The 24614-nt window shown below is 42.5% G+C and overlaps 2 protein-coding genes across 3 annotated transcripts; one reads left to right on the plus strand and one right to left on the minus strand.

The window, feature by feature from the left end:
- The first annotated feature begins 1650 nt into the window (after positions 1 to 1650).
- LOC117470851 (tectonic-1-like) lies at positions 1651 to 16674 on the plus strand. The gene is made up of 14 exons (XM_034115731.1): positions 1651 to 1923; positions 3082 to 3202; positions 3679 to 3812; positions 4330 to 4475; positions 4557 to 4647; positions 7017 to 7129; positions 7524 to 7544; positions 11096 to 11230; positions 11356 to 11481; positions 14665 to 14753; positions 15200 to 15337; positions 15416 to 15569; positions 16155 to 16286; positions 16368 to 16674. The coding sequence occupies exons 1-14, from the start codon at positions 1656 to 1658 to the stop codon at positions 16512 to 16514; spliced, it is 1815 nt and encodes a 604-aa protein (XP_033971622.1). The 5' UTR covers positions 1651 to 1655; the 3' UTR covers positions 16515 to 16674.
- On the minus strand, positions 16633 to 24556 carry hvcn1 (hydrogen voltage-gated channel 1). 2 transcript variants are annotated; one of them, XM_034115733.1, is made up of 6 exons: positions 24452 to 24556; positions 23596 to 23797; positions 20879 to 20983; positions 20567 to 20798; positions 17922 to 18034; positions 16633 to 17106 (listed from the first exon to the last, which is right to left on the minus strand). In XM_034115733.1, the coding sequence occupies exons 2-6, from the start codon at positions 23770 to 23772 to the stop codon at positions 17050 to 17052; spliced, it is 684 nt and encodes a 227-aa protein (XP_033971624.1). In that variant the 5' UTR covers positions 23773 to 23797; positions 24452 to 24556; the 3' UTR covers positions 16633 to 17049. The 2 variants fall into 2 exon arrangements, with proteins under 2 accessions (XP_033971624.1, XP_033971623.1); XM_034115732.1 differs by having other exon boundaries at positions 23596 to 23819.
- Positions 24557 to 24614: the final 58 nt, after the last annotated feature.

Here is a 24614-nt window from a genome sequence, read left to right on the forward strand (position 1 = left end):
TGTGCCAAAACACGTGAAAATTAAGAAACATCTTCAACAACTTGACAACACGTGTGCAGAATTTAGAAAACATTCAACAACTCGAGTAAAACATGCGCAGCGTTTACTAAAAGTGCTGCATACAATACGTCAAAAGTGACGCACACAGCTGGGACAGTTTGGTGACGTTCAGGATTATAAAGCTGGACACCTGTCTCTGTTGCAGAGTTAGTCTGTCTCATAATAACTGTAAGTGTTTCATCAGTATATTTGAAATGAATAAGTTAGTTAGCTAGCCAGCAGATCCGCTATATTATTGGAAGGAATCATGTGATCATAATGTTCAAATAAGCCGATAAAACATTCTAGGTACGTTTCCAACAACAGAGACAGTTGTCCAGATTTATAATCCTGAACGTCACAAAGCGCTCCGGTCCCAGCTGTGTGCGTCACCTTTTAGTGTCCCCTGGTCTCCCAGCTGTGTTTTGAGCTTCTTGCAGCGCTTTATATTCGCAGCATTTGGTTTATGCAGCACTTTTAATAAATGCTGAGCATGTTTTCGGCAAGATGTAGATGTTTCTTCATTTGCATGTGTTTTGGTTCATTTGTCTTGTTTTATTTGCATCGTTTTTGCATCTGCAGTGCGTTTCTCCTCATGGAAGTGTTGTAACATGTTTGCTCCAGTTGGCCAAGGTACTCTTTAGAGATTGTGTATGTAAACTGTATGATACTCTTCAGTAACGTAACATAACAATAAAACTTCAATTGACAGAGTATGAGTCTTTATTTTATTTACTAAGAGAGGACTGGAGAGAAGTTGGGACACTGTCCTTTAATGAATATTTACTTTAAGGCAGAAGCGAAGTAGTGTCCTAAGAGCCGAACATGCAGCAGTCTTTCTTTACACTGTTTATCTAAAGTAATTACTACAGCAGCTTTAAATTAACGTTTTAATTAGGTTAGTAGGTTAAATGCGTGTTTTTACTGAGATACTGAATGACTATATCTTCTGCTTCAGGAGACTCAGTAAACCTTCTCGAGCTCAGGAGTACTGGTTTATTTTTCATGGCTCAATGCAAATTTGCTAATATTTTCAGTAATTGACAGCACTGAAATACTATGCAACATGTTATATATCTGATCTGAATCCAGAGCTAAGAAGAGATTGACTGTTGCCGTTAAGACGGGCAGAAAGACAGCTCCATTGAATGCTGTCAGTGCTCTACCTCTGCTGGAAATGTATAACTGTTTTCTAACATATGTTGCATTTATGTTCCCATGCCTCCAGGGCCTACAGTCCATGATGGGTGGAAGTAGCTCAAGCCGTTCAGGCCAGTTAATTTGCTTCCTTGGCCCTAGTCTGCAATAACGACGGTCCCATTAAATTCCTCGATTGGTTGCCATTGTAAACTCCATGTTAGGACTTTAGGACATATGATTACAGCTAATGAAGTAAAGTTAAGATAAGTCTACAATGCCTTTCAGGTGTTGGGTAATGTAGGCCTGATGTAGAATGACTAGAGCACCATCAACCATCAATCACTGAGTCCTCCCACAGTGCATTGGAACAATTCCTTGCTTGGGCAGTAGGTGGCGGTAATGTTGCAATAAAGGCGGTTACTCGTTACCGGAAAAAGAAGAAGAAGAAAAAGAACCATAGCAACGCTTAAACAAAGATGGCGGTGTCAGCCGCTGTGTTGTGTTTATTCCTCTTGTTTAATGCCGCCACTACAAACGAAAATACAACGAGCTACAATTTGAACACGACGCTTGGTGACCAGAACGTCACATTTAACTTTATACATAATGATACAACTCCACAGCCGACAGAGTTTGAGTCAACCAGTCCGACACCGAGCTCCACCAGCACCGAGCCCCCTCAGCCCACCGAGTCCGCCGAGCCGCTGCCCGCCTCCGGCAGCCTGCCCACCCCCGTCACTACCGGTACTCTGCCTGGAACTAGACCCTAGCTAGTAGCTAGCCAGCTTAGCGCTACACTATGCTAACTGACCTATTGTGCCAGTTAACTGTTTCCTATTAGACAGAGGTGAGAGTAGTACTCAGAACTTGTACTTGAGTAAAAGTAAAAGTACCAGAGTGTAGGAATACTCTGTTACAAGTAAAAGTCCTGCATTCAAAATGTTACTCAAGACAGTACAAGTAGAAAAGTATTAGCATCAAAATATACTTAAAGTACCAAAAGTAAAAGTACTCATTCTGCAAATACTCAAGTAAAGTACAAGTATCTCAACGTACAGTAATTGAGTAAAGGTACTTAGTTACCTTACACCACTGCTATTAAAGCATGATCGACAACAATGGTTAAATCATCGTTTATTTCAGGCTAATAAAAGAAACTCTAAACTGAGATTTGTTTTAATGAAAGTGTGGTGTTAGAATCTCTGCTGGAGATTGGATGTCTTGAACACCACAAATGCAAGTTATTTTGTTAGTAGCCTAAATCATTTCAGATTTCTGACTGAACCAATAGAAAGCACACACACACACATCCGTGCATACACATTGTACAAGTAAAGCACACGCACTAAAAATGTATTCATATTCAAACATGTTTTTAAAGGCCAAATGCTTGTGAGTAGTTGTGTACATACACACACAACATGTCATAGATGTATGTGACATACCCTGCATAGCTTTGTAAAATGCATATTTCACATAATAGCCTCGTAATGTGAATACCACACTCAGGTCACATCTCAGGTCACATCTCCAACTTCAAGAACATGTTGATGTTTAACAAAAAGATACAGTTCCATATGAATGTCTCAGTTACTAACCTCGTTAACTAACCTCATCTCTGTAACTAACCTAAGCACTGTAACTAACCTAACCTCTGTAACTAACCTAACCTCTGTAACTAACCTAACCTCTGTAACTAGCTAACCTCTGTAACTAACCTAAGCACTGTAACTAACCTAACCTCTGTAACTAACCTAACCTCTGTAACTAACCTAACCTCTGTAACTAGCTAACCTCTGTAACTAACCTAAGCACTGTAACTAACCTAACCCCTGTAACTAACCTAAGCACTGTAACTAACCTAACCTCTGTAACTAACCTAAGCACTGCTTTGTGTTTCAGTGGACAGTGTGTGTCCCTGTGACTTGCACGAGAGTGTGTGTGACATCAACTGCTGCTGTGACCGAGTGTGTGCTGAGGAGCTGTCTCTGTTCACCAGCTGCTCCGTGGACAGAGTCAGCAGGTGAGCCCCCCCCCCACACACACACTGCTTACTACACCATTCAATTCAAATGACTTTCAGAGAGGAATGTGTGCATTGGGTTAATGAAACTGTTTTAGAATATACAGTTCATGTATAGTCTACTACTCAGAGCATCAGGCAGTCTATAGATATCATCAGCATCCAAACTGTCAGCATTAATATGACATAAATACTAATGCATCGCTGCATATATTGTATTACACATGTTTTGTATTTATAAATATTTGTATTTTATTTGATCTTTTATTGCAAATTATTTCTTTTAATTCATATTCTTTCTTTAACTTCATATATAGTCATATATTCATTGTGCTAAGTTATTTTTCGTTTCTTTTGGTTTACTTGTAATTTGACTATATATGTTAATTAGTTTGATTTCCTATCGACAGATCTGTTGTCCTTGTATTTCTAATATGTATCATTCATTTGAGCTCACTGTTTGTTGGTGTGTATAGTGGCAGTCAGCAGCTGTGCAGCGGGGATGTGGCGTCTTACTCTCTCCGCATCACCATAGACGGATACTCAGAGCTGCAGGCGTCTGTGGGGGAGGAGCCTAACTATGACATCCTCTGCATCCAATCACAGAACCGTGCGTCATTAACTGTGTTCACGACCTATGGATAAATAAAAAATATCACTTATTACTTAAGTCTTACCAATATTAGTCAATAAGTAGATTTAAATGAACCTTATTGCTAAATGTAAAGGACTGGGCTGGTGTTATTGGACTTGCTTTCTCAGAGTTTATTATAAGATAAGAGGGACCTTTATTGATGAGGGAAATTCAGGTGTTATAGCAGCAACAGAATAAGAGTCAAAAGTAAAAAAAAGAATAACATACGAATAAACATGAAGCAACGGTATGAATAAAAATAGCATGCGTTAAACTCTGATCAGGTGAATGTACAGTACATATATACAGATATGTGAACGAGGGTAAATATATATACATTTACATCTGCAGGTTGTAGTTGTATCTGCATACATTGAACATATTATTAATAGTCAGTGCATATTATTATTGTATGGCTCCCTGTAGGCCGATGGTACCACACAGAGTAAGCTGCCATGTCACAGAGTCTGTCCCTTTTTGATGTCCTGTCTAGGTGTTGGTGGATTGTCTCACCCCCCTCCTGCCCTCCCCACTGACAGCAGCTTTGACTCCCTCTTTAAAGAGTTCACCAGCTTCATGTTTGGCTCAGAGGAGAGACAGGTGTCCTCTGCAGAGCTCCAGGACTCGTCTGGATACCAGGCAAGTCTCCGTCTGTGTGTCAAACCCATTGTTTGTAATCATGAAACAGCAAAGTGAGGTGTGTGTTGTGGTGTGTTCCAGTATGGGGAGGTGATGCTGACAGCGGACAGAGGGGTGTTCCTGCTGCCAGCGGCTGCCATCACGGCTGACTGTGTGGACAGCAGTCCTGCAGGTAAACGCCTTCAGATCCTCACTGTGATGGGACAATGATACATGCTTCAAAGTGTGACAGTAGAACAAGAAGAGACAGCATTAAGAGAGCAAAGTGAGTCAGCAATGGTGCGCTGATGATGTATTTGTGTAGGCCCACCTGGAAGTCATCATAACATCCCTCAACAAAAAGCAATGGGACTATTCCCTAGGATTGGAATATTGCCAAAACAAAACTGGTTTATGATAATTACACGATTTGTTCAGAAGGATAACTCCTACATTTTAACACCAATGTAGGATTCTTGAAGCATTAATGCAATAGGCAGAAGTGAAAAGCTACTGTTAGGCTAGGAACTACATCATAATCACCCTGCTAAGCTAAAGGCGGCTAATGTTTGCCGTGATGGCGTTTACTAGTCTTATTTAGTCAGTTGTTAGCAACCACTGTCTTTATGACACATAGAAGCTTCAGACTTCACCAGTGGGGGATTAAGCGACCTATTATAGGTCTTAGAATTTCACTTAGAAATCTCCTTAGCTTGTATTGACCACAGAACTTATTTCAGTATTTTAACCAAAGAAATATTGACTGAAACAAGGGAACAGGAATTAGTAAAATGCTGAATAATTTCTGGTTTTTATGACTCAGTAAGCTACACATTGATATCTACAGTATCTAGATTCAAATCACAGTGTCAGTTCTGTCAGACTGTCAGATATGAAATACATCCTCAGTATTTGGAGCCTTTTATGCAGTTAATAATCCGAAGTAAAGTCCAATCACAGTAACAACTAGGGATGCATATCGTTGACTTTTTTACGATACCGATACCGATACCGATACCACTGAACGATACCGATACTCAACCGATACATATCGTGATACTTTCATGTTGCATAAGGGAAACATTTTATCATCCCGCAATTACTCCCATGAAGCGCTTTATTATATAGTTAACATGTCAAATGAATATTAAATTCAATTGTGGGACTTGGACCTTTTAGTACTGAACAAACAATGAAAAACACATTATCTATGAAGAAAACTGATTCTGCAATATCATTTATAACAACCATCAGGCGGGAATAGTACATCTTGTCAATGGAAAAATAAAATAGCACCAGTGTAATTAATATTCAACCTGAGATTCGACTGACCAGAGAACACATAAAGGATCATGAGATCTCGGCATTGCACATAAAACAAATAGCATCCTTAAAATCAACATTTGCCTGATGAAAGAAAACTAATCCCATCACAGTTCAGTTTTGTGCATTCATCTTCAAGAAGATGAGCATATCTGCTCTCTCTGGATCCAAACGGGCCCTTTCGCAGCGTAGGATATCACCTGCTAAACTGAACACTCTCTCACTTGGCACGCTGCTTCCCTGAACACAAAGGTACTTGGTTGCCATACGAGACAGCATTGGTTGGAGATTGGATGTGTTGCCACCTTTCCCAGAAATAAACTTCTTGCAGTGGTTACAGACCCCACCATTCAGACTGGCAGTGGTTACAGACCCCACCATTCAGACTGGCAGTCATATGCAGCCACACTTTAGATTTTCAAAAGTGACTTGGTTGCGGAGTTTCACTGCGAAATTGACATCGTAATTCCGACGGTTTGGGCACAAGTTTAAGGATATTATGCTTCATTTTTATAAAAAAAAAAAAAAAAAAAAGTATCGAAAACCGGATCTGATTTCGGTACAGTATACCGTAGCCACCAGTAACCGGTATTTCGGTAATACCGGGAACCGGTATGCATCCCTAGTAACAACACTTCATGTCAGGAGTTTGATTAAGGTTAGCTTTAACTCTGAGCTGGGAGTACTCCCACTTGTTCACATGTAGTGGCCTTTGTCACACTTCCACTCACTGGTTGATTGTAAATGGGTCCTCACGAAGCGATTGTAGGATAGTAAATAGAAATATACATAATGTGCAGAACTGATTTGAAAGAGTTGAATATGTATTTGTAGTTTTGCTGAACACTTTAAGTGTCATAACAACAACATTTATGAGTGGATGGGCAGAGTCACAAGACTGCAGTCAGAACACAAAGTGCAACACCAATAAAAGCCTGTAGCGGGGGGGCAACACAGCAGACACGTTTCTGTTTCTTGCTTCTCAAACAAGGACAATGCTTCATGCTTTCATTTACTCACATGACGATGATTTCATCTTTCTATGCTATCATTATTTAAATTGCACCAGTTCAATATTTGGAGTCCTTGTTATTTGTTAAAGGAGTAGTCTGCCGTTTAGGAAATAAGCGTCTTTATCATCTCATCACTACTATTTCAGGATGTAAACACACTGATGAGAGTTTCAAGGAAGTGCTGTTGATTTAGTGAGCTGCTGTTTCCTGTTTGTGTCCTCTGCAGGCTTCCTGAAGGATCAGAGCAGTGTGTGTTCCCGCCGTGTGACCCTGCAGCAGCACTGCAGCTCCCTGCCCCCCCTCAGCATGAACACATACACCGACATCCAGCTGCTGGCTGTGAGTCTGCATCAGGGAGGGGCTTTCAATGCACTCAGATAGACTGACGTTAAAGGGGTCATCCACCTGATTAACAAAACACACCTTTTTCTAATTGTATTATTAAAGAGCAAATCTTTAAAGCTGAAGTACTGTTTCAAATGATTGATTTGGTAAGTTAGTCAACATTCTTTGCTTCTATTTGCGCCCCAAATCAATATTTACCAGAAGTATTTCTGTATTCTAGACAGTGGTTCTTGGTGGGGTTTTGCTTTATGCATGTTTTGTACATTTTGTAATGTAACACCAAGTAACAAGAATGAGAGAGATATGCCTAAAACCAGAAAACCTCAACAAAAAAAGAACCACTTTATGTACATTTAAAGGTTTGAAACTAAATATGTTCTCTCTGCAGGGGAAGAATGAAGACGCAGCAGTGAGTACACCTTCTTTTGTTAAATGCTGACACCATCGTTACTTATGATCAGAATCAGGTTTATTGCCATACAAGGGATTAGCTGTGGGTAATAAAGAGCACTCATACACAGTAAGCGCTCACCTATTATGCAAAATCCACTTTTTCAGATTCTCTCTTTTTTTGTCCTGATCCATTTATATAAAACCTGTCTGAAAATGAGCTGATCAGATTTTGGCCACTTTATGATGTCATAACGTTTTTTTGTCTTGTGTAACCATTAGCCAATCAGCAACCAAGGTAACCCCCCCCCCCCCACCTTATCACCTGAATCTCCTCCTAGAGCACCTTTGTGTTCTTTTTAACCAAATGTCTCTCAAAGGGGCGTGGGGAGGGGCTCCTTATTTTCATCTAAAGTAACAGACAGAGAATCAGCACTTTGGAAACAGAGGGGATTATGGGATGCTGCAATGATCTGTTTGGTGTTTCAGCCAATCAGAGACATGTTCTGTATATATCTGAGACCTGTGATATATTGATGAAAAACAGTATAATAGGGGACCTTTAATATAATACAAAATATATATTTTAGAAATAAATCAAAAGTAGAAAAGCTGTGCAATTTGAAGAAAGGTAATATTGAGCTGAAATGTGCAAAATATACAGAGGAATTTGCAAGGATTAACAGAAAATAAATGAACCATTTTGATGTTTAGGGCAACTCAGAATCAGGTTAGATCAGCGGTTTCAAAGTGTGAGGCGCGCCTCCCTGGGGGGGCGCCAGAGAGCTTCAGGGGAGGCGCAGCGTGAGAAAAAAAGACCAGTAAAGTGTCACTTGCACACGTTTGGCTGTCTGTGGAGACCGAGTTCCCCCACCTCGCCAAAAAGGCTGTAAAAGTGCTCATTCCCTTCACCTCCGCCCAGGGGCGGACTGGCCATCTGTGTGTTCTGGAGAATCACAGAACGGCCGGTCGTTCGTGCTCTACCAACTAGCGTCCTCCACCTACCTGTGTGAGTGCGGGTTTTCCGCATTGACTTTGATCAAAAGCAAGTACCGGTCAAGGCTGCTGCCAGAGGGGGATCTGCGTTTATTCCTGTCTACATTGCATCCCCGCATCATCCGCCTGTGTGCATCAAAGACGCAGACTCATTGTTCCCACTAAAGTAGGGGTGAGTGTAAGAAGGAGGCAAAGTTGACGTTCAGTGTGTTGCCGGGAGCATATAAGGATTTATCCACGATGACAGCGAAAACAGAGCATTTAATGACATTTTCTCTTACTGGACCTCTTTGAAATGCAATTGAATACCCCTGCATTATAGCAACAACAACAACAACAACAATAATAATAATAATAATAATAGCAATAATAATTGGGAGGGGGGGGCGCGGCTGTTCTTATGTTCTCTGAGGGGAGGCTCACCTTCCCACACTTTGAAAACCCCTGGGTTGGATGCCACTTCATATCTCTATATTCACACTGTGTCTCCATGATGTGATGAATGTCTTTATTCGTCAGCTCAGAGGTGGATTTGACTTCCCTCACAGCCTCCAAACCCCATCATGACATCCAGGCTCAGTGTTGTTTTGACACCTAGCTGGGTTGGATGAAATACCCAAAGAGTTGCAAAAACAGGGTGTTAAAACATTCTCACGACCTCAGATTCCTGCCCGAGCAGCAGATTTAGCAAGACTCTGCTCTGCAACCATTTGAGGGGACCAGCTGCAACGAGCGGACAGGAAGCACTGTTCACTGTCACAACGCTGCCACCAAGAAGAGGGAAGCATTCACTGATTGTCACATCAGCATTCACACCACACCTGACATTACTGCACATTATTACATGGCTTAGTTGAATACTCGATTCTGATTGGTCAATTCAGAACACGTGACACGTTGTTAATCCAGTAGTACAGACCGCTGTCAAGGATTTATTGACCGTTGTTAAGGACGCTCACATCTGCAGAAAGAAGTCCGGTCAATTGAACTGTACACAGTTTGGCCTGTTTGCTTGTCTTTAGTTTTCCGTTGTCTACCGTCTGAGAGCAACATGGAGGATTTTAATATTAATTGTAATATATTTGGAGAGCACAGTAATTTGGATGAATGGTTAGTGGCTGATGAGTCCCCAGTAAAGAAAAGAAAAAGACAAGAGGGACAAGAAAACAGCGGAGAAGTAAGAGAGGCGAAAAGACGGACCACATTATGGGCTATGAAACTATTTAAAGACTAGCTGATTGAAAAAAAACAACCAACAGAATTTGACAGCAACGGGTCAGAAACCCTCAACACGGAGCTGCAGTCCCTGATCAGCCTGTCGGGCGTTCTTTTACCCATAATGACCGCCTCGCTGCCCATTATCCCTTACTTACTTGATCAAAACACAGTGGTAGTGTGTATGGATTTTTTTTCATTTTAGTATGGTGTGAAAATCAAACAGTGGAAACCTCATTGAGAGGATGAAATATAATCCAGCACATTACACACACTGTCTGCTTTGGAATGCAAGCTTTGAAATGAATATGGCTTGAATAAGACCACTGTGATGACAACATTTCTGTCCAAAAGCCCTCCATAGACCCTATAGGCGCGTTCACACCGGAGTACTTTTCCCCGTACTTTTCCCGTTTAGTTCCGTTAGTACCCCTTATGTCGCGTTCACACCAAAAAGAGTACTTAGTGCCGGGAACTTTTACCCCCATCTTTAGTGCCTGCTAGAGAGGTGGTATCAAAAAAGTACCAATTTATATTGGCTGGGCGAATTGCAAACCACGCCCTGTAAAACTCTGAAAAGTTTTTTGAAGCCGCCATTGTATTTGCTGGCATTAGCAATATTAGCATTAGCATTTGCCCCGCGCACCAACGGAGAGAGAATAACTTATGGCAACACAAAATAAAACATGGGAGCGGTGGAGATGAGGAGGTCTCGGCGTTCTGGCGATTTACTCAGAAGGCTTCAGTAGAAGCTGCTGGGAGTCCCAGCAGCTTCTACTGAAGTCAGTCCCCAACCCCGGGGACTTCCGGCCGGGGACTCCGGCTGGCAGTATACGCCGTGAAGTTGTTTGCGGCCTGCCAGTAAACCCAAAGCAGAAGAAGACGAAGTGACGTCAGCGGCTCATTTGCGTAATCTTCCCTGAGGGAAAAGTACTCCGGTGTGAACGCGATTGGTACTTAGTGCCGGGGCACTAAGTGCCGGCACTAAGTACGGCAAAGTACTTGGTGTGAAAGTGGCTAATGTGTACATTAACACACACCATATGAGCCATTCCTCAGGTTCCATCATGTAAACCCTTCACATTCCTCTGTATATTTTTCACATTTCTGCACAATGAGCCATTTATCAAAAACTCACAACTCTTTCAATTCTGATGTACTGTAGGGATTATTTCTTCAGAGTGAATAGTAATATTTTTACTTTTTACTTAACGTTTATTTTGCATATTTAGATTTCCTTTAAATATTCCATTGTATTCTTCATTTTTGTTTTAAAAAATACTATTTGAATAGTTTTATATATTTTGTAATGAATTCTCCTCTTATTTTGTGGCCTAATGTGTGTGTGTGCTGCTGCAGGTTGTTCCTGTGCAGGTGTGTTCGGTGGTGCTGCAGTCTGTGGAGCGGACTCAGACAGAGCTGCAGATCAGTGACAGAGAAGACCTCCCCCCCGCCCTCCTGAACCCCAGCCTCTGTGCTAACGTGGTGCTGAAGGTGAGCCTCCACCCTCCTCCATCACAGGACAGTCTGTGGTCCTGATTTAAAACCAGTTACTATTTGCCCTAAAGTCAGTTTTCAGTTTTGCGAGCGATGGCAGAGTCTGACCTTTGTCTCCGTAGGTTGCCTATGTGATGAAGTACAGCCCCGCTGGAGAGATAGTGAATGTGTCCGTGTCTCTGGTGCTAGGATTTGTCTCTGAGGCAGAACTGACGCTGGAGCAGGAGTTTCACATCACATTTGTCCAGGTATTGTCTGCACTGCTAGCTCTGTATCAGGGATTTTGTTTTTATTTTATTCATGAGAGAATCTCAGTAGTGCTATGTTGCAATCAGATCTACTATTTACAGTAGATACAGTTTAAAGAAAAATATATCAAGGATGTCATATTCAAAGGGAGGGTACATTTATGAAGACACATTTGTGAGTGTAGCTTCAGTGTTTCTTTTGCTTCTGCGTTAATCTCCCATACTGTTTCCAGGAGTGTCCGTATGTTCCTACAATGTTCTGTCTCTGTCTTGTGAATGCAACATCTCAGGAAAACACTGAGGGAATATTTTTAACAGATTAGATGTTAGGGGTTGAAGGTCAAAGTAACTGTGACTTCACAAAACACGTTTTTGACCATAACAAAAGAAAAAGTACAGTAATTATAAAAATGTAGTCCGTCCCACAGTCTTTAGTTTGTTTATTGTTCTAAATCCAAAGTGGCAAAAAGGACCCACAAATGTGCCAGTAGAGCCCCCAGCTCAGGTGCAAGAGGACAGAAGAGCCAGCACAGGACAGTGGCATTAACTAAGCTGGAGATCTGGCTAAACACTCTCAAACCACCACTAAAGATGCTCACTTCTGGATTTTGTGAGTTCGGAAGAGATAATGCTTCGTGTTATTTTAAAGGTCTCCTATTGTACTATTTTTAGGCATATATTATAGGTCTCAGATATATAAAAAACATGTCTATGAAGCAGAGATGGAGTACTCGAGTCCTGGACTCGGACTCGAGTCGGACTCCAGTGTCGATTTTCGGGACTCGTGACTCGACTCGGACTCGCGCACTGATTGACGCGACTCGGACTTGGACTCGGACTTGGACTCGTGAATTCTCGCGCACGATGACTTGGACTCGGACTCGTGAATTCTGGCGTACGATGACTTGGACTCGGACTCGTGAAATTTTCCCCCCACGATGACTCGGACTCGACTTATACATTGACGCTCCGACTTGGACTCGGACTCGGACTCGTGAATTCTGGCGTAAGATGACTTGGACTCGGACTCGTGAATTTTTCCCCCCACGATGACTCGGACTCGACTTATACATTGACGCTCCGACTTGGACTCGGACTCGAGCAAGTTTTCTCTGGAGTCTGATGTCCTCTATCCTGGCGTGTGCACCTGCGAGGCGGGTTCACATACTGGGCCCCGCTATTCCAGTCTAAAGATGTCTAGAGACACACCCCGCATCGTGCTGTATGCTTTCACACATTCTGCTTCCACATTGGAAAAGAGCAGCGCAAAATGCTCGTTATGTGGAAAAAATATTGAAGAGAAGGCTCCGTAACACATTACTCGAAGGATCGAGTTCAGACATATAGGTTGTCTTGAACACTATCATCAGAGTAACGTGATCTAGCCGATAACAGGAAAGCACTGCAGAATGTAATTTTGCATGTTAAGTAGCCATGTGCTTTCTGGGGCTTAATCTTCATCAGTAAACCGATTTAACCGGTAAAAGTTCCTTCAAAATAAGAGTCCCGATCTTATTACTATCAAAATAAAAGTGCAAAACGAAAACTTTACCATAGGAAAATATTGGCATACAAATATAATCACTTCTCTAAAAGGTAACTCATTTTAAATATAGTTAGACTAAGACAAATTATAGGTCATTTACAATAATAATAATAATAATATTAATATTAGTAATACGCTTTATATTTGTATAGTACTATTACAAGAATTGTATCCAAACTGGCTTCACAGCAGTTCAATAGACACATTAGTATAACATGACAGGATAAAAGCAATGTAGAGGAGCAGCTACATTACAACACATATATCCACGAAGATTAATACATGAAGACTTGTGACTCGGACTTGACTTGGACTCTTCTTAGGTGACTCGGACTTGGACTCGGACTCGAACACAGGTAATGATGACTCGGACTCGACTCTCCCTAGGTGACTCGGACTTGACTTGGACTCTTCTGAGGTGACTCGGACTCGAACACAGGTAATGATGACTCGGACTCGGACTCGACTCGGACACTCCTTGGGTGACTTGGACTCGGACTCGAACACAGGTAATGATGACTCGGACTCGACTCGGATACTCCTTGGGTGACTCGGACTCGGACTTGAACACAGGTAATGATGACTCGGACTCGGACTCGACTCGGACATTCCTTGGGTGACTCGGACTTGGACTCGGACTCGACTACGACTCTCCCTTGGTGACTCGGACTTGGACTCGGACTCGAAGAGTGGTGACTCGAGAGTGACTTGGACTCGTGAATTGGTGACTTGACTACAACACTGCTATGAAGTGTTTTGCTCAAAATACCAAACAGATCACCCATTGTAGCCTCATACCCCTCTATTTCAGCCCTGTTAGAGAAGTGCTGATTCTGGGTCCGTAGCTTTAAAAAGAAAAAGAAAACGAGAGCCGAGATGAGAGCTCATGCAGGAGAAATCTACCGGCAGATACTCAGCTAAATGCTGCCGTGATTAAACGCCATATTATGTTCCAAACCACATCAAGGATTATTTCTGAAACAGTATGGAGCTCAAACTCTTTTTCTCTCTCAGGTTTACCACAAGGTGAGTTCCTTTTTTTATTTCCTGCTTCTTTACACATACTCTCTCCAGTACAGGTTAGCTCTGAGTGTTAGCGATGCTTGCTAATGTAAACAAAGACCATATTACTTCCAAAACACGTAGCGCTTTGATTCTGATAGAGACGTTTCTGGTAGGGCCGTGGGCGTAAAGCCAGCCCACATTTCAGATATTACGTCATATTGGACGCAAATCTAGATCAGCTCCGTTGTTCCCCCGTTTTTAGAGATTTGGGTACGGAGGAAAAGAGAGAGGGTTTTGTTTTCGACACTTTGTGAGTCTCCTGACACACCAGGGACACATCTTTATGTATAAAAGACATCAAAAAGTGCATTTTGCATGATAGGAGACCTTTAACACAGTGTTTGTGTGGGGTTGCTAGTGTACAGAGATATGTAGGATGACCATCACACCCTCAGTGTCTGAGAGTCATCTTACACTGACAGAAGGAGAGGAAATGTTTCAGCAAGCAGAGAATCAGATGCACTGAAACTGCCTTTAAGGGCAGTCCAGATGCTACTGCCCTACCAGTAGGAATGAAGACATTTTGTTGGTATGACTAAGTGTAAGTGATGTATTGTGTGTCTCTTTAACAGGAGGATGGGGGGGAGGGGGCGGTCCACTCCAGTGGAAACCCAGGTTATGTAGTTGGACTTCCTCTCGTATCTGGAACAAGAACTGCAGAATATCCTTTACCTGCCTGGGCGACACCTGTTGGTTGACTTTGCTAAGAGAACCATATTACATTTTGCAACACCCGATATGAATATTCTTTCACACTTTTCTCTATCCTTTGCTTTTTATACAATCACCCAGGGTTTCCCAGTGATGGGTTTTAATAAATCTTGTAGGCCTGTTTAATTTTTAGGCCAACATACACACATAATAAATTAGAGATTCACCCAGGAACTTCTTGCCTGTGCGTCTCCAGTCTCTCTCTTTGGCATGATTATCTTGTATATCGTTGTTTTTCCTAACGCGTTATAGTCTGCAGGAGAATTTTTATTTCACCGCATACCTACTGGATGCTGGATCTCCCTCACCTTAAACAGTGGGAGTAGAACCATATTCATTCTGTTCTGTGCTGACAGTGTTTGATTTCCAGGATTGGTCCTTAACAGTGGTGCTCACAGGGATTGTTGGGAGCCTGGACCCCAGAGACACTCTGTCCCTCCTGCTCAGTGCGGAGCAGCAGGACTGTCTGCGGGGCCCCCAGCAGCGCGCCCCCGTCCTCTTCGCTGTGGACTCTGTCTCCGGCTGCACGTTAAGGCAGGACACACTCAGCACACAGATACTTCCTGATGTCTTGGTGCTGTATATGTGATGCTGACTGTCCTCTCCCTGCAGACTGGAGGATGCTGCCAACTGCTCTCTGGTCCAGCAGCTGCTGCTGGATGTTCTGAGGGGGCCGAACCCCCCCCAGCATGTGGCCTCCTTTGGAAACTCCCTGTTAGACTCGCCTATGGACTGGCTGCCAATCAAGAACAACCTCAATCCTGGGGTGAGTCTCAGGTCAAACCCTGAATCTGATTGGAGAAGTGTGAGCTAAATCAGAGAAATAAACTCCAATATTCTATAAGCCTATAATATAATATGACATTAATTGCAATGTTGTTTTTGACAGAGTATGCCTGGGATTTTTCTACATTATTTTTGTATTTTATTTAATTATTTTTCCTTTTTATATTTATTTTTCTTTTATTTACTAATTCAATTAAATTCCTTTTTTTTTTAAACTACTTTTATTTCCACACACTGATTGTCAGAAGTGGTTGATTGAACACCTGTAGGACTTATCTCTACTATTTGCTGGTCGAGTGTGAGCTTTTTTTTTCTTGGATTCCAATTGTAATTTGAATTAGAAATTCTGGATTTTCCTCCTGGATATAAAATAAGTTGCTGCATGTTGAAACATTTTTTTGTCAAACCACGTTGGCTAGATTACTGGCCTCAGCTATTTCATGATGGTTGAATCCAACTGCATTATACTTTCTAAAATGTATTTTCTTTACATGAATGTTGATCAAGACAGAAGTATATTCTTTATGTTGAGGAACCATAATCCAACAGTGTTTGTGTTTTTCAGGAAGCACAGAGTTGCAGCATCCCATTGTCACTTCATTTAGAAGTTGAATGGACCCAGTATGGATCCTTGGTGAACCCCCAAACTCAGATTGTGAGCATCAAAGAAATAATCCAAACCAACACCACCAGTTTGGTAAGATGTACCTAAATATACTAATAATACTGGCAGGATATGCAATGGTTATCTCCTGTTTCTGACTGTATTCTCCCACAGGAAGTGTTGTCAGCAGGCAGCAGCACCCTGAGCATCAGCAGCTCCGTGGCCTTCATAACAGTCTCTGCTGCTGCCCTTCCTGGTTACAGAGCCACGCCCACCATCGACGCCAAACTGCCTTTTGACTTCTTCTTCCCTTTTGTCTGACTTCCTCTTTCCTTTTTCCTAACACTTCTTCCTTTTTGTTAACAAGCACTGTTTACATGATGACTGTGTTCCTGTATATTATGTGAATAATGTATATAGTATGTTTGTAAAAAGATAATTTAACAAATGTTTTTTTTTAATAAAAGGAAATCACTTCATTTATTGGCATGTGTTTTTATACAGCATACAGTCATTATTAATGCCCCTTAAGCAGATTCACATTCAGTTTAACATCATCAGTGTAAGGGATGTTTCAGATGTTGCCTGGGAATTGAAGGCCTTGTAGCTTCCTGGAGTGATGCAATAACATATCTGACATTCATTAGTCACCATACTTTTTACTGGTTTCCATCTCTATAATGACAAGAATCCTGGATATGCATCTTCTGATACAGATATTAAAATAGATAATTTCCCTTCAGGTAATACAATAACAGATGAGAATTGATCATGGAATGTATGGTATGAAAAAGTGCAGAAAGTGATGTAATATAGAGACGTTGGACAGTAGCTCCACAACATGTATCTCCCTGAGTTAGAAGTCGATGCTGTGCTTCTTCAGCAGGGCTTGAAGTCTCTGGTTGTCCTGACCCTAAGGGAGATGGAGACAGACAAAGAGGTGAGTCAGTCTGCTGTTGGACCTTAAAGATAACTGTGAACAATTACGCAGCGTTTCATTTCCCCCTGATGGTGTTGTCTCAAATCGCACACTGCTGCCTTGCCCTTACTGGCAGTGATCATTGTAGCTGTAAGTTAGCTAGCTAAGTAGCAACGATATTTCGCTTTAGCAAATCCTTACAAACTGCTCAACTAACCCTCAAAGCTTCTTTTCAACATCAGTATAGTGATACCACAATCACGGCTGGTTGCTTAACTTCCATTACGTTGGAGACATTTGAGTGTGAGAAGTGTCCAGCGTTCCACACTCACATTTTTAAATGTGACGAGAAGACCATCTGGATGCTCATCATAATGCACTGCATGTTGCTATACTGACCATTGGGACATACTTTTGCGACCCAACCCTTACAATAGCAAATGTAAGTACAGAATACGTGAACTGAGACAGCGCTAGTTCTAGCATTGTTGCCGAAGTGCTATGAAACTACGAATGACGGAGCTAGTTACCAGGGCTACAAGAATAAAACTTGATGTAATTTTTTATATTTAAAAAAGCTAATTAGCTGAATTAACTCTGAAGCCATTATTATATTCTGTCAAATTTAAGATTTTGAGTCTAAAGCAGATTAGATGATGACATATTATCCATGTTTAAGTTTTATACTGTAAGGTTTTATATCCCCCTTAGGTTGTCATATGACTTCAAAATGTCTCAGTGTCCTCAAATTGTCCCCGTGGTAATTCAGAACCTTTCAGTTGTAAATGATGCAGCAGGCCTGGACTCACCAGCGCGTCGCTGCGCTCCTGCAGAACGGTGACTCTCTGCACCAGGTGGTCGTAGCTCTCCTTCAGCTTGTGCAGCTTCTGGTGAGCACGAGTCTTCACTGACACCAGGATACCTGCAACACACACACACACACACACACACACACACACAGCCATCTACGTGTGATTCTTATGCTCTTCTTCTTTTCACAAGCACATTTTCACTGCAATCCAAAAGGAAGCCGTACAACTGAAATCAGGTGAAGGATTGTGGGGAAGAGGAGAGGAGAGGGACAACAGGTTTTAGGTTTTTGAAATTGAGTTTTACAGTTGCTTCATTTTACAATTAACATAGATAAATACTGTTGAAAATATATGTAAAGAAATTAAATTAAAATATGCAATAAAAGTATAAAATAAAGATATTTATATTAACAAAAGTAAAATGTCTTATAAAAGATCAAATAAATAAGAATACAAATATTTATATAACATGTACAGTGGAGGAAATAAGTATTTGATCCCTTGCACACCACTTACAAAGAAATTAACAGTCTATATTTTGTATGTTTATTTTAACAATGAGAGTAAGAATATCAAAAAGAAAATCCAGATTTGACATTATATAAAAGATACACATTTATTTGCATTTAACTGTGGCAAATAAGTATTTGATCCCCTTCAACCAACAAGAATTCTGGCTCCCACAGACCGGTTACATAAGTCCATTTCCTTTAGGAAAGTACTCATATCTACTTTGTTTCCTGTATAAAAGACACCTGTCCACAGAATCAACCAATCAGATTCCAACCTCTCCACCATGGGCAAGACTAAAGAGCTCTCTAAGGACCTCAGGGACCAGATTGTAGACCTGCACCAGGCTGGGATTGGCTACAAGACCATCAGAAAGCAGCTTGGTGAGAAGGTGACAACTGTTGGTGCCATTATTCAGAAATGGAAGAAACACAAAATGAGGAAGAAAGACAAAATGAGCATCAGTCGCCCTCGGTCTGGGGCTCCACACAAGATCTGGCCCCGTGGGGTATTGATGATCAGGAGAAAGGTGAGGGATCAGCCAAGAACTACACAGGAGGAACTTGTTAATGATCTCAAGGCAGCTGGGACCACAGTCACCAAGAAAACTATTGGTAACACACTACACCATAATGGATCAAATCCTGCAGCGCCTGAAGGCCCCCTGCTCAAGAAGAACATGAGAGGCCCGTCTGAAGTTTGACAACGAACCTCTGAAGGATTCAGAGAAGGCTTGGGAGAAGAGGATGTGGTCAGATGAGACTTTCAAGATCTTTGGCATCAACTCGACGTGCCGTGTTTGGAGGAAGAGAGATGCTGACTATAACCCCAGAACACCATCCCCCCCCCCGTCAGACATGGAGGTGGAAACATTCTGCTTTGGGGGTGTTTCTCTGCTAAGGGGACAGGACCACATCCTGCATCGAGGAGAGGATGTACGGGGCCATGTAGCGTAACATTTTGGCCGATAGCCTCCTTCCCTCAGCCAGGACACTGAACATGGGTCATGGAGGGGTCTTCCAGCAGGACAATGACCCTGAACATACGGCCAAGCGGCACAGGAGTGTCTAAAGAAGAAGCACATTCAGGTGATGGAGGGGCCTAGCCAGTCTCCAGACCTTAATCCCATAGAACATCTGTGGAGGGAGCTGAAGCTTCCAGATGCCAAGCATCAGCCTCAACACCTGAAGGATTTGGAGAGGGTCTTCAGAGAGGAGTGGACCAACATCCTTCCTGAGATGTTCACAAACCTGGAGACCAGCTACAAGAAGGGTCTGACCTCTGTGTGTCCAACTAGGGTTTCTCCACCGAGTACTAACACATGTTTTGTAAGGGGATCAAATACTTATTTCCCACAGTTAGATGCAAATACATTTTTCTTTTATATAAGGTCAATTTCTGGATTTTCTTTTTGATATTCTTACTCTCACTGTTCAAATAAAGATACCATTCAAAATACAGACTGTTAATTTATTTGTAATTGGGCAAACTTACAAAATGTGCAATTATTATTATTATTAAGATATAAAAAAGTATGTATATTTACTAAGTACCGTTCTAATTCACCCTGTTTATTCGATTTCACCAAAGATCTATTTAGAAAATTGATCAAATATGTTTTTCTGGGTAATTTACGTGTATACAATAGTTTATTTATAATTTATCAAATAAGAAGAATATTAATGTATCAGACATGGCCGACTTTGCTCAGATCCAAAGATTTGCCAGATGAACCCGCTAGGGGGCCCTGGGCCAAAAATAATTGGCCAATGAACCAGCCAGTAGTCTGCCTACCTGGATGTTAACTGCGTATAAGGGGGCTGTTTCTCACATATTTGACACATAGTTATCTTTCCCTTCCCCTGTCTGAACTGTTTTGTAAGGGCACCGTCACTGCACACTGCACTGATCACCATGAGTAATGGGGACAGACTTCACGTTGCTGCTCCCAAACAAAGATGAAGTAGTTAGGATCACAAACAGAGGATGTCCAAAAAACACAGAATATGGACTACAAATATGTTCTAGTAAGGGTCAAAGCCCGTCCAGCCTTTCCAGTCGTGCTACAGAGACCCTCAGGTGCAATGCATCTTCCCCAAAATGAAATAACTTCCAGGCAGAGTGTGACTGACCGTTGACGATTCTGGCCACCCTCCAGAGTCGCAGCAGGATGAGGAGACCCATCCCATCAAAGGCGTCTTCATGGAAGACGAACACAATGTCCAATATGAAGGAAACCGTCACCACCAAACCATCAAACACCTCAAATTTGTGCTGGAAGAACTCCAGACGGTAAGCAAACAGCTTCCCGAACAGCTCCACCATGAAGAACGTGAGCAGAGCCAGGCTCAGGTAGTGGAACACCTGCAAACAAGTGGGTCAGAAACAGGTTTTATACAAAGGTCTTTATTAGAAACACTAATGTGGACCAATCTGTCTCTCACCTCTGGAGCAAGGTGGTCATGTTCCAACTTGATCACGGACAGATCTATCAGCAGCTCGGCCAGAACAAAGATGGCATCCAGGACGACCAAACACACCACCACCACCTGGAAGCAAAGTCAGAACATCAGTCCAAGGTGCCTCAACACATGGAACACATCAAGCTCTGTGTTCCCTACTGCATGTGTGAAACAAATACATGAAGGGAGACACAAGTGATGTCACATGATTCAGCGCCGGTTGGGTATAAGACTAAAGTTTGGAAAGTGACCACATGTGGAGATAGAAAGAAGAGAGCCTCTGCTCATTTGTACAAATATGTTTTGAGCTTTTTTTCTAAGACTTAATAAATGAACATAATTAATGAAGGCTGCATCACCAATTGTCTTTTTCCTGCTGTTTCTGGGAAGCTCTAACAAAGCAGCAGAGGATCGCAGTGTTCTTGACGGCTTGTAGCTGACCATGGAGTTAGCGATGTAGCTTGATGTTTGCCCATTAAGGGCTTTATATGTCAGGAGGAGGAGCTTAAAATAAATCCTAAAGGAAACAGGAAGCCAGTGCAGAGCGGCTTAAACTGGACTGATGTGTTCGCTCTTCTTAATTCTTGTTAGCAGCTGATCTGCAGAGTTTTGGATGAGCTGAAATCTGGCAGTAGTTTTTTTCGGGAGAACAGTGAAAAGTGCATTACAGTAGTCTATCCGGCTCGAGACGAAGGCATGTATTAGCTTCTTAGCGTCTTTCTGATTTATGAATGGTCTTACTTTAGCAATGTTTCTAAGGTGAAAGAAAAATGTTTTTATCACATTGCTAATGTGTGAGCTGAAGCTTAGATCTGAATCTAATACAACAGACTTGTGACCTCCGGTTTGATCCTGGGAGTAAATCTCCCCAGATTATTAACCAGCATTTTCCTTTTTTCTTGCGGGCCGACTAGCAGGATTTCAGTTGTCCTCATTCAGCTTTAGGAAGTTATTGCTCATCCATTTATCTCTCGCCAATAGGCAGTTGGTGATGGAGGTAATAGCTGCAGTGTGATTTGGTTCTCTGGATATATACAGTTGTGTATCATCCGCAAAACTGTGAAAGCATACATTGTGTTTTCTGATCAGGTCACTTATGGCGCGTTTCCACTACAGCCCGCAGCCCGGTTTAAGAGGGCTGTGACGTCAGCGGCCCGTCTTTGGTTGCGTTTCCACTTGGCCTAGTACCGGCCGGCGGGTCCTAATTCACAGTTTTTCTGGCCTCATAAAATCGTGGGGCCAGGGCCAGAGACAACGAGGCTGAGTCGGGCTGAGTATGCTAAACTAGAGAGAGCGTCGCTGGCAAGGAGGCAACAACTACAACAAGATGGACATATTTGACCGTGATTTAATTGTAATACACGTTTCAAAATGATGCCGAAGTAACAACATACTGATACCGGTTAGTAAAAACCATGAATTAATGCTTTGTCAAGTCTGCAGACAGACGGCAGGGGAAAAACCTTTTAAAATGCTTGTTTTCTAAATGGAGATTGGCTAAGCTAACGCAGTATATCCTCCGACCGTCCACACTCACAACAACGGCCTATACAGACATAAATAAAGCAGTGACTGTATTCACCATGACACAGGCAGTCTGTGGTTTGTACTTGTTTAACTTTTGTCTAGTTTCTGAACATATATAAGGAGCTGTGAGCTCTGAGTGCTAACAGCTAACGGCTGTGTTGTTTTTCTGGGGTCCTCTGAAGATCACGTCACGGCTCCGCCTACACTGCGTTACTATAGATACTGCCCCAGTTCCTAAACTGTAATGGAAATGCGCCATAAAGTGAGCCAGTCCTAACGAGGCCCAGCCATACCGAGCGGGGCCGAGCGAGGCCGTGTAGTGGAAACGCGGCATAAGTGGCAGCATGTATAATGAAAACAATAACGGACCTAGACAGCTCCCTTGTGGAACCCCATAACAGCTGTTGTGTTACAATACAATACAATACAGCTTTATTTATATAGCACTTTAAACCTCCAGACCAAAGTGCTGTACAGGCAAATAAACAAAACAAAACATACAAAAAGTAACACAGCTCAGCTCACATACCATAAAACAAGTACAAGTAAAAACAATAGACAGTTTAAAAGCAATAAAAGCAACGCTCTAAAAGATGTTAATACGCTAAGGAGAAGAGGTGGGTTTTAAGAAGCGATTTAAAAGCAGGCAGTGTGGCGGCCTGTCTGATGTCGTGTTCTTTGGACACATGATTTCAAAGGCTGACATAAAACATTCTCCCTTTGATTACATTTCTGAACCAGTTTAAGACCTATCAGAAAGATCAACCCACTATTGTGGGCAGTCGCTGTTGCCTTGTGGGTAATGTAGGCGACAGGTTTGACGAGAAGAACGTGTGGAATAAAAGTTATATCTTTGATTTTGCTGAGGCAAATGTGTTCTTTGAAAAGCAGTCTGTCATGAGTCTTACAATGTGAGAGGATGCTAAAACAAGTTAAACTGCCAAATATTGTCTGCTTCCAGCTTCTGATATACGTGTCAATGTTTGTCCGGTGCCTTGCTCAAGGGCACCACGGCAGGGCCCAGGAGGTGAACTGGGACCTCTCCAAGTAGCAGTCCACACTCCATACTTTAGGTCTGTTTTGGGACTTGAACCAGCTGAGCCACTGCCGGACCCACATCAGTAACTTGATGTTGCCCTAGCAACAGATGCATTGAAAGTGTTCAGGCCTACCTGGAAGCGGTCGGAGCTGTAGAGCCTCTGCAGGGACTGTCTGAAGGAGAGCGTGGTGGGGACCAGTCCGGTGGCCGGGCTCAGCTCCTCGCTGGCCGCCTGCAGCTCCTCCTCCTCCTCCCCAGCGACCTCCGGCTCATCCCCCACAGCCGTGAAGTAGCTCAGGTACCGAGCCATGGTGGAGGGAGTGGACTGGGCCAAGCTCAGAGGCACAATGGAGAGAGCTTTCAAATCAAATTAATCAGCAGCCGTTCCTCTTACAACTTTATTACTTTTGTCGATATTTCAGGAAAGCTCTCTGGTTGGCTGTGCAGCTCAAAAGCAAAGCAAAATATATAATAGTTGCAGAGGAATGCAGGTCAGTCAGTGACAGCCAAACACTGTCAGCCTGTGAGCAGATTTCTCCATAAATTAGACAATCTGAGTTTACTTCTCTTTTAGGTTTGCAACATGCTGTTGAGAAAGCAAACCATCTGGTGCGATGTGAAGGGGAAGCTTCTTAACCCCCCCCCCCCCCCCACACACAACAGTCAGGAGTTTAATGCAATCATAACCCATCTGCTTTAGACAATCGGTATAAACGGATTGATTTGGTAAATGTCACCGTCCACAGAAACAACTTTTGTTTTAGCCCTCAGAAGACACTCCAACATGTTATGGCTGTATAACCTGTGCCAGTGTTGGAGCTGTGCCCCGCAGCTGGGGGACAGCAGAAGATCTCGTGATGAACACATCCGTTTATGCGTTTCTGCAGATTCAGCGTTCTTACCGACAGAAGCGTAAACAATGCGCGCGAGGGAAATATTTAGCGCGAGCTGAAGTCATTACTTTGTAAACTAACTGTTACAGGTCTTACCTCTTTGTCCACACTGTGTCCTGTAGCACACGGTTCCTCTCACTCAGAACTCTGTGGACTTCCAGCAGAAACTCCGCACCGCCCCCCTCCTTCCACAGAAACACCGTCCTGCAAACTGCGTGTTAATGTGGAGCCGCACTGAACATTACTCAAGAACACCTTT

The sequence above is a fragment of the Trematomus bernacchii genome, unplaced genomic scaffold (assembly GCF_902827165.1).
Source record: "Trematomus bernacchii unplaced genomic scaffold, fTreBer1.1, whole genome shotgun sequence".
Classification (NCBI taxonomy): Eukaryota; Metazoa; Chordata; class Actinopteri; order Perciformes; family Nototheniidae; genus Trematomus; species Trematomus bernacchii.

What these genes read in the sequence shown, in the direction of transcription:
- LOC117470851 (XM_034115731.1), top strand. Translation starts at nt 1,656, where the DNA reads ATGGCGGTGTCAGCCGCTGTGTTGTGTTTATTCCTCTTGTTTAATGCC. An exon ending in TGTGGACAGCAGTCCTGCAG is followed by an intron (nt 4,648 to 7,016) that starts GTAAACGCCTTC and finishes TGTCCTCTGCAG; the next exon opens with GCTTCCTGAAGGATCAGAGC. An exon ending in AAACCAACACCACCAGTTTG is followed by an intron (nt 16,287 to 16,367) that starts GTAAGATGTACC and finishes ATTCTCCCACAG; the next exon opens with GAAGTGTTGTCAGCAGGCAG.
- hvcn1 (XM_034115733.1), bottom strand. Translation starts at nt 23,772, where the DNA reads ATGGCTCGGTACCTGAGCTACTTCACGGCTGTGGGGGATGAGCCGGAG. An exon ending in ATGACCACCTTGCTCCAGAG is followed by an intron (nt 20,799 to 20,878) that starts GTGAGAGACAGA and finishes ACTTGTTTGCAG; the next exon opens with GTGTTCCACTACCTGAGCCT. An exon ending in GGTGGCCAGAATCGTCAACG is followed by an intron (nt 18,035 to 20,566) that starts GTCAGTCACACT and finishes TGTGTGTTGCAG; the next exon opens with GTATCCTGGTGTCAGTGAAG.